Raw genomic sequence first — 12,228 nt, 5'->3', positions numbered from 1 at the left:
GAACAAAAAATGAAACAGTTCTGTGCAGTGTAACTATCACTTCCATTTTCAATCAGGGTTCACTTTCAAGTTAACTGCAGTGTGAATCTGGATAATTCAGACCTGAATTTCTAGGCTGGGTTTGCTTCTTTTTAAAGTGCAAAGACCCCCTTGTTATTGTTTGTATAACGGTAGTGCGGAGAACCCCCATGATGGACCAGCACCTAGTCGTGCAGTGCTACTTTCCTTTTATTGCTGTCAGCTGATCTATTTGATACGCTTCACTTGTCATCTAATTGTCCCTTATTTACCTTGAATGCAATAAAATTTAAGAAAATCCCATGTTGGGACAGATTTTTGAGCCCAGTACAGCTTTACATGCCCTAAATACAGCATACAGCAGCCTCCTCTGAGTTGATTTATCCAGCCACCTGAGTTGACAGTAATCAGGTAGGAGACAAATAAATGGCTGAACAGGTATTTCACACTAGACTGCCTTGGACATGAAATCACAGCCCTGAGTAAGCCACAATTCCAGAAATAATGACAAAAGGCCCTTCTGTTTAAATTACGTTTCTGACGGGGTTCTGACAGCAGAGTTCCCACTTTAAATGCAAAGTCCTAGAGGAATAAAAACTCTGGGCAACAAACTGTATATTGGGTATTGATGTCAGCGATGGAAGTGGATGGGACGGGTCTGGTTACTTCTTTCCAAATCTCAGGCTCAAATGTGGGTCCCAAGTCATGCTCTGGCTTTAATCTAGAGGCCTCCCAGTTAGAACATGGGAGACAGCAAGGATGGCCAGCCGACAGGGCACGAGCCTGTGAATCAGCTGTTCTCTTCTCTGCCACAGACTTCCTGCATGGCCGTGGGCAAGTAACTTAGGCCCAGATCTGCAAAGGTATTTAGGCACCTAACTCCCATTGCAATCAGTTGAGGCTCTGGGCCTTGGTGCCTCAGTTCCCCAGCACACAGGGGATTGTGTACATAAATACATTAAAAATTGTGAGGTGCTCAGGTATTACAGCAATGAGAGACAGCTGAGTTAGAAAGAGGGGTAGATTGAAGGCTTTGTATAAACTCAAAGTGAGAAAAAAAGCCTCCAATTGACATCAGTAGTCAATGGATCAGGCCCTGATTGCATGGCTTAGCTAATAACTCTAGAAAAAAGAAAAGGTGTCTCAACAGAATCATGATCCTGGTCTGCGGCTGTTACACTGAATTTCACCGGGGTTTGTCTACAGTGAACAAGTTCTTTGTAAGTCTGAATTTAGTAGAGAAAATTGTTCATTGTTTTTATTTCACGGGGATTTTCATTTTATTTCCCTGGGTATTTTCATTCTTAGGGTAATTAATAAATTCCTGCCTTTTTTTAGAAGGTAAAACTATGGACATTTTTAAGAACAAGATAAACACCTGTCAAGAATGGTCTAAGTATATTTAATCTTCTCTAGTGTATGGGCTGGACTAGATGACCTCTTGAGGTTTCTTCCAGCCCTACATTTCTATGGCTTCTATTTTGTAATTATACTTTTGTCTTTCCTTTGATGCCTTGTCAGGGTACCAAATACAACCCTGAGCGCTACATGGACATTTAATGAGCTATTCCAGTGAGTCAGATATTTGTAGATTTTAAGATCAGAGGTACAGATCTGGTCTTGATATTGCCATATCTGGAATATGCGCTTACTGGTAAAGTCAATCATCAGGATAAGCTTTTTGCCCCAGGGTTTCGACTTGTCCATGCCAGAGATGGTCCCACATGGGTTGTTTTTCAGACAATGTGACCCAGGGTTAAACACTGATTATTGCACGTAGAGCATCTTGACTGTGGAACATTGTGGGTTCCAGAATGAGGCAGTTGTGTGTGTTGTTGCTTTTTCATTTCTTGTGCTCTCTTCTCCTACCTTCTCCTGTTTCACGTCTCTCTACTCCATACTCTTGCTTTCCCTCCTGTTAATATTTTCCTGGCTCTCTCTTGGTTTTCCCTTACTCTCCTCTCATTCTTTCCCCAATCCATTTCCCTCTTCCTTGTACCTCACCCCCTTCCTTCCCTTCTTCTGGTCCCTGTCCACCCTTCTACACAATCTCCATCCCTCCCATCTATTTCCCTATGTGGGATTCATCTTTTTAGTTCTATCCCTCTGGTTCCAATTCTCTCTGCACACTCATCACAGGCTTCCCTCTGAGCCTACCCAGGTCAAGCCCCATTTGTCTCCTCCATTTCAGGTCTCCATGCTTGTTCAACCCCTTCCAACCCCCCTCCCCATTATCCCTGTCCAGATCTCCCCAGGCCCATCCTCTGTGCACTCCCTTTTCCTCCCCCACCCAGAGCGGCAAGGCTTTTTTGGTTCAGAGACAAGCAGGAGTCAATGCTGCTTCCCCCAAGGCAGTGATGCCACAGAGGGAGTTGAGGCAGATGGGGAGCCAGCCAGTCTCTGACTGTCTTAGGGCCTTATCCTGAAGTCTTTCTACCTGCAAAGTTCAACAGGAGCCAGTTGAGTTCCGAATGAGCTCAGTATGTACAGCACCATTCTGGTTCCGAGCAGCTTCCTTGCTGACAAACTGTGAATGAGATACTCTGAGCCAAACAGACGTGGCCTTGGGCATCATCAGAGAAATTACAGCACACGGAGACACAAAGCCAAACTAGATTGTGCTGTGTGGAGTGGGATGCAGGCAGGGTTGCCTTACCTGTCAGTAGAGCACCGAACATACTGTTGGTGCTCGCTAGCGCGCGCACACAGCATTATAACTGAGGATGGTTTGTCCCTCAGTGTCTCTTTAAAATGGAATTTTCCAGTTAAAATGGGACTAATTTAGGGGTAGTTAGTTCCACCACATGAGGCCCCATCTGTATGCAGGAGTCCAATGTTCTGATTAGTTGATCAGTCCTTTATGCCTCCTAACTGTATTTAGTGATTCTTCACAATGGCTTTAACTTCAAGGTTTGAGCTGGCAATAGCTCCCAGTTAAATTAAAGCCCCTGAAGCATTGATAACATGGGGAGAAGACACCGCTCTGCATGGCTTGTTATAGTCCATTGAGAATCTGGCGGCAACAAAAGAGGAAATTTACAGCTATCATGCGGGGGAAAAGGAGGGGAGCTGAACTAGGCCGCATTGAGGTGCTCAGATATGATCTCATAAGTTACCTTTTATAGAACATCTTTAAAGTCAGTGTCCCATTTACTGCCCCCAGAACGGGAGAGTGGTAAGTAACATTACCCCTATTTTACAGATGGGAAAAGGGAGGCACAAACTCACTCAAGGTCACACCGCAGGCTGTAGCAGAGAACACAGGTCACCTGACTCCCCATCCAGTTTCCTATCCACAGGATTATGCTGCCTCTCTGCACTCCCATCCTTGCTATGCTACTTGTCCTCTTGGGCTTTGATCCTGAAAGCACTTAAAAATGTGCCATGAGACACCAAGTTAAGCACATCTATAAAGCACTGCAGAACTGGGGCCTTGGATTGTAAAAGCTTCAGAGTGGGGACCATGTCTTTGTCCGTGTACGGCACCTAACACAATGGAATGCTGATCTTTTGAGAGCTCCAGGTGCTACTGTCAGTAGTGATGAGGTATTACAGTGAGGAACATGGTCTAATATTAGAGATGTCTCTTTAAGCCTGGGGGCATTAGAGTAACATGCTCATGCATATTTGCTTGCAAATGTGTTATTTCAGACAGTGAAGGACCGGACAGACATCTGAACATATTTCTTTCCTGCCTACGTAAGGAAAAAAGGGTGTGCGTATAAGACTCATGATGGCTAACACATTTTAATATCCAAGTGGGGCTAGGCCACATTGTAGTTCTAAGTCTTTATTACATATACCCTCAGGGGAAGTTTAATCCAGAGCCAAAGTCTGCCCATCAAGCCCAGTCCTGCTCTACTACTCACCCATCCTGCAAGGGAAAGCATCTTGCCAGCCAACAGAATAGACATGAAAAAGTCTTTCCTATAAAACTTTATTCTGATACATAAAAAAATTCTATACATTTGTTAGACTAAAATACAGTTTGCATCAGTATTCTGCCACAGTCAGTTTACACAGAAAATCTAATATTAGATCAGAACTGTTAATTTCCCTTCCCCTCCACCATTTACAATTTTCATTACAACACGTTTCAGGTTCTCAGACAACAATAAACAGTGTCACGTTAAGTAGTTTTATTCCAAAAGGTGGCATTCCATTGGAAAGACGCGCACTTCTTAGTAAATGGACCAGCAAGATTCAACATTAATTGCTAATACATTCCTTGGGTTTGATCCCCTTATTAGAAGTATGCATGATCTGGATGAAGAACCTGCACCAGGATGAAGTAGTGGTAAAGACTGTAACAATGCCATCTGCAAGTACTTAAGCCATGTTTGGTCTGTAAAACCAGTTATTTCCAAACAGATTTTGATTCCCCACTTTTTCGGTATCAAATATAGTAACTATCTGAGATACAGTCCAAACAGTACAAAAATAATGCCAATCTGCTGGTAGACGGCTGCACCTTGCCTACTTGCTAAAAGTAAAAGAGGAAAACCAACACTTGCCGAACTCTGCAACGGTACACATGCTTTCTAAGCCACTAAGAAGGGTCTGTAGGCTATATTCTGACCTCTTTATGCATATGAAACTCAGCTGTGAAGGGCTTCAGCCAACCTTTGTCAATGTCTATTGACAAAGTAAGTAAAATTCTGTTTACTGTTCTGTTCCAAGGGCCAACCAGTTTGGTTAGGTAGCAGGGGAGGATTAAGGCAGGGCCCTTGCAATATTGAGAGTAAGCAGCAATGAGTTAGTGGACAGCAAGCAGCAGAGCACTCATCTGATGGCTGCCATCTGCTGCCAATGTAGGATTCCTAGACACACCCTGGGTCCAGGCTGCCCCCTCGGGGCCCACTCCGATGTAAGGGAAGGTGGACACAGCCAGGGGCTAGATGCTGAAACCCCGGTGCATAGCACACACTACTCAGGCTTTGAGGAAGGAAACTGGAGGCTATTATGGAGAGGAAGGAGGTAGCTAAGTTGTGGATCTGGGCCATGTGTCGTTCTAATCCACTGCTGTTCTGGAGACATGTCCCCTTCCAGCTACCTGCTTTCTACCATCACTCTCTGCTCCTGGCTCACAGACATGCTTGTTTTAATCACAGTGAAGCCAGGGGGCAACGCCTGCAGCCTACATGTTGAGTGTGGACCTGACAGTGCTGTAGGCCAGATCCTCAGCTGCTGTAAATCAGTGAAACGCCATTGTCTGTCGAGCAACATTTACACCAGCTGCAGGGCTGGCCCTGTAAGAACGAGTGTTAGAAAACGTAAGTGCAGTACTACTTCGCAGAGCGCCTCCCCCTCCCCTTATTCTCCCCCAGACCCCGCATCGTCCCTAAAATTAAACATGTGCCAATCATCTGTTTCCTTACCTGTTAAAAATCAGCCCTGTTGAAGCAAGATGTATCCCCTACTTTACCGTGGTTGGGTGCACTAGAGACCCATCTTAGACCCTGAGCATGTCAGGGAGGCTCACCAGCCAGCCAGTGCTTCCCAATCTTTGTGGTGCAGGATGGGAACACCTTGTGACATAACTGTGCTAGGGTGTATCTACGTTTTACCATCCATTCCCTCAGCTCATCTTTTCTAGGGCTTCCAGCTTGTAAAATAGATAAGGCATCTGAAGTCTAACTCATTGCCACATTTGGGGTTGGGAAGGAATTGTTCCCCAGGGCAGACTGGCAGAGACTCCTTCCTCTGCAGCATGGGGCACTTTTGTTTGAACTACAGTAAATGGTAGATTCTCTATAATGTGAAGTCTTTAAATCGATATTTGAGGACTTCAGTAACTCAGCCAGAGCCTTGGTCTAATGAGTCTATTACAAAGAGAACTTCCTTCAAAATGGCAGGAAGGAAATAAGACTTCTTGTAAACCAAGCACCACTTAGATTTGCTTTACGATGCACCACTCACCCAGGAGAGAGCATGTGGGGCTGAGGGTATACAGGTCTCTTCCCCTATCTGTCTAAGGAGGTGGAGTCAGAGACTGCTTCTGCTCACACTACATTTAAGGGTGAAACTCCCATTGACTTCACTGGGAACAGGCTAAGCCTGTAAACTAGGAGCTGTTGACAAACATGAATAATCCTGGGGTGACCGGCATAGGGTGATTACCTGGCTCCTAGCAAACCAAGTGTTAACTGCAGCTCAGCTTTCCCCTTCTTTTTGCACAGATGTTCCAGGGAAGGAGGGTTGGAGGCTTCTTTTTATTCTGTTCATGTTAAGTTGCATTGCTTTGTTAGGAATATTACTCAACAGTGAAGAGACCTTGCTGACTGCCTCTCTGGCCTTTTTCCGCTGCATAGGTCCCCTAACTTACACCTGGGCTCTCACTCTCCTGGTAAAGATCTACCCAATCCCAACATTATAGTAAGAGAAGTATTTTTGCATTAAGAGCAAAGGAGGCTAACGGAGTGAGGTATGAAACTCCCTCTGACTTTCAACGGGAATTGCATTCCTAAACAATTCTGAAAATCCCAGCAAAACACATTCTTACTTGTCCAGAGAAGCATTGTCTCATCTTGTGCAAGTTAATACCTGTACCGCCTAGAATAAATGCAGGCATTGCTGTGCTAGGGGTCAATGACGCCTTTAACTGCTGCAGAGAAAACCTTAAGGTAGTTTTAAACTGTCTGCTGCTTGTAATTTAATCTACCCATGTCTTCCATCAAATATCTCAGAGGTCAAAGCATTCTTTGAATTTATTTAAAGCATTGCAGTTCAGTTTTCAAGACTGGTGGTGGTTCTGCTGTAAAACCCTGCAGCACTCTTAGTTCTTTGTTAAGGTATGTCCAACATTTCTACAGAATCTACCAAAGGATCAAATCCTGCTTCATTTATTTGAACATCAATTGGAACTAATTTCAGCAGTAAGACAAACAGGTTTTGATCCCATAGTACTTGGTAATTTGTTTTTTTAATAGAAGTTCCACCAAACTATTTTTATAGGATTTTGGCTGATTCACTATGGAAATTCCAGACAACTATCTGTTCCAATTCCTCTGAAATTTCCTGTAGAGAACAGGTATATTTGGAACATTATAATTTGCATGTTTTCCCCTTTGGGGAGAAAAGTTGCCCAAAGGGTTTTAATTGTTCAAATGCTATTTCATTCTTTAAAGAGAATGTTAGGTGGCTAAATCTATTTAAAAAATAAATGGAGTCAAATAGCTTAATGTGACTAGAAAAGTATTTTCGTGATTTTAGAATGTCACTGAAAATGGTTTTGGCTTAGTTGCATTCTCTTGCTACATTGAAGCTAAACTTTGCAACACTGTGGTACACCAACAGTTCTCAATGTTTTCCATAACACATCCCAGGCGACAAACAAAAAAGTTGAGACGCCATCCCTCTCTAATCTATCCACGAAGGAAAGCAGCTCGAGAACACAGTGGCTAGACAGCATATGAAACAGAGAAACGTACTAGTCTCTGCCCATAGGCAATAATAAACAGCAAGTGTTAACAAAGACATTGTTTTTAAAAGTGACTTAATCGAATGTCTCTTATCAGAGTGTGCACCATGGTTCAGACAAATCGGTTAGTTTTAGAGCTGGGTTTGGGCTTATTACATTGAGAAACTACAGGCTTTGTTCAGCCATGATGTAGCTCAGGACCTATTACTAACACACACTTTATGAACTGATGCTTCGATTTAGGAAAATAGTGACCATATAAGCACAGGTCAAGACTTTCAAAACTGGGCACTTAAAGTTAGATACCCACTCTCAGATCTGGTCCACAGTACTTCTTAAATGACTGTCACTCAACGCAATGTGTAATACGCATGAAGACCAGCATGATCACTGTTTGGTGATTAAATACTATACAGAAGTCTGCTATATGCATCTTACTCTGAATCCACAACATACATTCATAGAATACATTTTAACTGCTCAGAGCAAGCCATTAAAGTGCATGTCATGAGGGCACGTTAAAAAGAAACTCAAATCCTGGCAGATCAGTTGGTCGAATATTTGACTCAGCTGGGACTCTCGTCTCTACCATTCTACATCGGGAGAGCCACCAGCCAGTGTGCACCTCAGAAAAAGGGGGCATCTTGTTGCAAGGGAGTTGCTGATTGTGCGGAAAGCCCTTTCAAAAGGCAGCTATCACCAGCAGAGGGAGTTGTACAGAAACTATTGGAGAAGCCCTAGATTAGCGCTGAGCCCATAACTGGATTTTCCAGGTTGAGTGAGCCCCACTTAGTGTGTGACCAAGAAGAGAGACACCTAACAACAAGACTCTCTCGAGCTACAGAGCCAAATGAAAGCGGTACATAAGACAGCCCTGCCAATGGGCACACACGGGGCTGAATGCAACCCCAGGAATCAAACTAAGAACAGGGGCTGGGGATGCATCACGTGCTTAGAGGCTAGCTGTGGAGCAGCGCTGAGATCTCCCAGGTGGCGGTATGTCCTCCCAAACATGGAGAGTGCAATGACTGCAACTGCTGTGAGGAAGAGGGAATGGTCTCGGGCAGGAGATAAGTGGTGGGGAAGCACCTTAAATCACCCCATTTAGTCCAGGTGATCTCCTGAATCACTGCCTTGGGGAGGCGAGGATGCCCTTGGCACATGCTGAGGTCAGTGGCACATGCTGGCGTGCAGCTGCTTGGTGCCCCTATGCTGAAAGAGAAATATAGAAATGAGAGCTTTTCTGCAGGTAAGTGTGTTCTCCCTGTGGCCAGCACATTGTCCTTAAAGAACAGGGAGAGGCGAGAAGGGCCCGACACTGCTCGGGCTCTACCTGAAGTGTAGCAAACAGCTATTCTGGTCTTTCAAGCCCAAGTGACCAAAGCTAGGAATATGTTGCATAATGTGCTACAATCCAAATGTGCTGTCATTCACCCAGGCTAGGATTTTAAATCCAAGCTGACCTGGCTGACTCTCTAATCCTTCTTGCTTATGCAGAGTTTTTAAGAGTCGGGGCATCCTAAGAAGACGGCTTCCCCAGCTTTATCCTTCTCAGCCACCCCCTCACCAGTAAGCGTCACCCAGTGCAGGAGGGAATGGTAGCACTGACACTAACTTTGATAACCAGATAGGAGGAAGTGTCTAAATCCTTTATCACTGGCAGTGCCAAGCGTCTCAGCTGCCAGGTGTAGATATTACTGCAGGAGAAATCACATTCCCACTACCCTCATTATCAGGATAGGCAACGAGCATCTAAAACTTGCTCTGCAAGCAACTTTCTCTAGAGACTTGTTTTCCACCTCTCTCTCCACACACAAAGGAGGGACTAGGAAGGAAGAGGGCAGCTTGTAGTCTGCTGCAAAAGTAAGTTTCAAAGAGCATCCAAAACACTGAAGTGCCACTAGAAAGCCTGCATGGGAAAGGAATGCTTTTGAACAGCCAGGGCATTTGTGATAGTTCAGTAAGGCATGACCCTACTTTGTAACTGAAAAGCTATGCATGCTGTACATACACAAAGGAATGGTACACTTGAATTGATTAAGAACTTTATAATGATAGATAACTTGAAAATTACAGCTACCCATACAAAAGCGTTGTCCATAACTTCTACGCACTGTGATAATAAAACCAATTTATTTGTAAAACAGGCCCTGTTATAAAAATGGTGCACAGGCAAGTTATACAAAAATACAAACTTTGTTTCTGATTACAGTTCCAGTTGTAAGTTAACTGAAAAGCCCCCCCTCCCGCCACGGCTTCCAGGGAGCAGAGAACCCAAAGTTGCGGAACTTGTCATGGCAGGAATATGATGTTAGGTCAAAGTGAGCAGAATCCAAGGCTTCCGTCAGAGAAGTCAAATGATGTCTTCAGAAACAGGGTGTAAGCTGCAGTTTCTGTGGAGTAGCTAGGTACATGACAATCCTTTTCTTAGCTTTGGAATCTAGCTTCTAGGATCCTGCCGAGCCAGTATTTAACTCACTGCCAAACCCCACTGATCTCGGCACATATTCTAAGTCTCCAAACTCCAGAGCTGCAGCTGAGCCAGTGCACTTCTGGCCGTTGATGCAGCAGACTCCTTCTGTGCATAAATGAAGGCTGCCCTAATGTCTCTGAGACGTCCTGACAGATGCATGTAATTTACATTGAGAGACCTAACCAGTGCTCCAATTAAAATCCCAGACTAAAGCCCTGATCCAGTTAATGCTTACACAGGTGCATAACTTGACTTACATACAATATCAGGGTTGGAAGGGACCTCGGGAGGTCATCTAATCTAACCCCCTGCTCAAAGCAGGACCAATCCCCAGACAGATTTTTACCCCAGTTCCCTAAACGGCCCCCTCAAGGATTGAACTCACAACCTCGGGTTTAGCAGGCCAATGCTCAAACCACTGAGCTATGAGCAGTCCTATTGAAGTCAATGGAACTACTTCGTTGAATAAAGCTACACAGTTGCATAAGTGTTTGCAGGATCAGAGCCTAAGCCAGTTTTTGCCCTCAAACAGCTACAGTTTATTTATATTCATACTGTTTCGTTTGTGTTATGATAAGGGTAAATCCTTCTATTAATCCTGATTTTTATTGCAAGAAGTCTGAAAAAATTGAAGTATCAAATGACTTATAGAAACAAAACAGAAGTAGTTCGCTACCACTGGAACTGTTAAGAGCACTCATTAATTAAAAAAATACAGGATGCCTTTTACCTTCGGCAGCAGTTTAAAGGTCTGATCCTTTGAAAGGAAGCACATAAGCAAACAGTTGCTGATAAAACCCTGGTGGCATTAATCGTATGCTTCTCCACACATCCCTCTTTAATCCATTTGCAAAGCTTAGCTGGAAGGGCTGCTCTCTTTCAAAAGATTTTCTTGTATGGAGTGAACAAACCATTGAGGCATTATTTATTCGTACAGAGCTTGTATTTAGTGCAATAAGTTTAAAAATTCTGCTCTGAAATATTTACTTTACATTAACAAAAATAGTTTTCTTAAAAAATTGTAACAAAAAGGAGTATATAGCATGAACAGATCATGAGTTCTTAGCAAATACACTAAGCATTTACCATTACAATAAGCTGAACAATGGAGTATTAGCATTCATATCTGGTAAGCTTCAAGAACGAAAATTTTAAAACACTCAAGAATTAAAATGAACAAGTTATCTTATGGTTAGTGGATAACTTTCGATCCCATGGCAGTGTCATTTCCGAAGAAATGTTTATCTACCCTCTTCTGTTTTACCCACCGGCTACAGTACATACTAATATGAATGAGAAAACAGCCAAGGCCTGGCCATTTACATTTACACTTCCCAAATCTCTCTGGAGGTAAATAAAAGCCACTTACAATACTCTTTGTACAGTTTGTTTCTCTCCCCATGCCCAGCATCCTTATATCTAGTCATGAATGAGTTATGAGGAGTATGGCTAAGGCTGAGTTTTAATGATCAGTTTGTTCAACTGCTTGTTTGGAGAATCCATACCCTTCAAAGGAGCCTTATGAAGTGCAAAGGAGGCTACTGAACTCAAAGGGAAAAATAAAGTAAAACGGAAAACAGTTGCATATAAAACTCATCCTTTCCCATTGTCTAGTTTCTCTTTCATAGAAATGCAGGGGCTCCCACAACATCTAAATACCTGAGGAGTTGGTTATTTTGATATCTGAAATTTATAAACAAAACACTAGGCCCCATTAGGGTTGGTGGGTAAAATGACTGACTACAAATGAGTTATAATTATGACTCTCACTGAAACCCTTTTAAAAACACCTAAAATTTTAATTGTTTTTTAACTCTGAAACATTTCCCCAGAAGTCACTGATGCATCTGAGTTGAAATATAAAATCCTAAATGAGCTGATTTAAACATAATTCTTGGTTACATTTCAATTTTGAGGGACACCTGATAAACCTGATACTCTAACCAATAGTCTTGATTTAATTTCTTTTAAAAATAACTGAATCCTCCTCTAGATTGTATCTTAATCAGATAAGAATCTTAACATTTCCATGACCACAATGATTAAACAAAGGAACAATGATAAAGTTGCTTGTAAAAGCCACCCGTATGAAAAGAGTACATGTTTCACAAAAATAATCATTAAAAAAAGTATTAAATCCCTGTTCCTTTTCTGATTTTGGCTGCTTATTTATATACAGTGTTTTGGAATGTCAATGGATTCCATAATGGCTGGCTAGTTTCAAGATGAACTTGCTCCAGAGGCCTAGAAAACAAAGTCATACGGTACAGTCTTAGACACACGTCAATGGACAACTGAAGAAACTGATCCCAAAGGA

At 43.0% G+C, this 12,228-nt stretch overlaps 1 protein-coding gene across 1 annotated transcript in view; it reads right to left on the bottom strand.

The window, feature by feature from the left end:
* Window positions 1-3,936: 3,936 nt before the first annotated feature.
* Window positions 3,937-12,228, bottom strand: part of SLC44A1 (solute carrier family 44 member 1) — a 101,110-nt gene continuing 92,818 nt past the window's right edge. The window contains exon 16 of the mRNA XM_039543690.1: window positions 3,937-12,155. Within this exon, the coding sequence (XP_039399624.1) occupies window positions 12,132-12,155 (24 nt within the window). The 3' untranslated portion in view covers window positions 3,937-12,131. The remainder of the gene's footprint in view (window positions 12,156-12,228) is intronic.

This window comes from Mauremys reevesii, linkage group 6 (genome assembly GCF_016161935.1).
Source record: "Mauremys reevesii isolate NIE-2019 linkage group 6, ASM1616193v1, whole genome shotgun sequence".
Taxonomy (NCBI): domain Eukaryota; kingdom Metazoa; phylum Chordata; order Testudines; family Geoemydidae; genus Mauremys; species Mauremys reevesii.
Note: the sequence above shows the minus strand (reverse complement) of the source record. Positions and strands in the feature narration are given on the sequence as shown.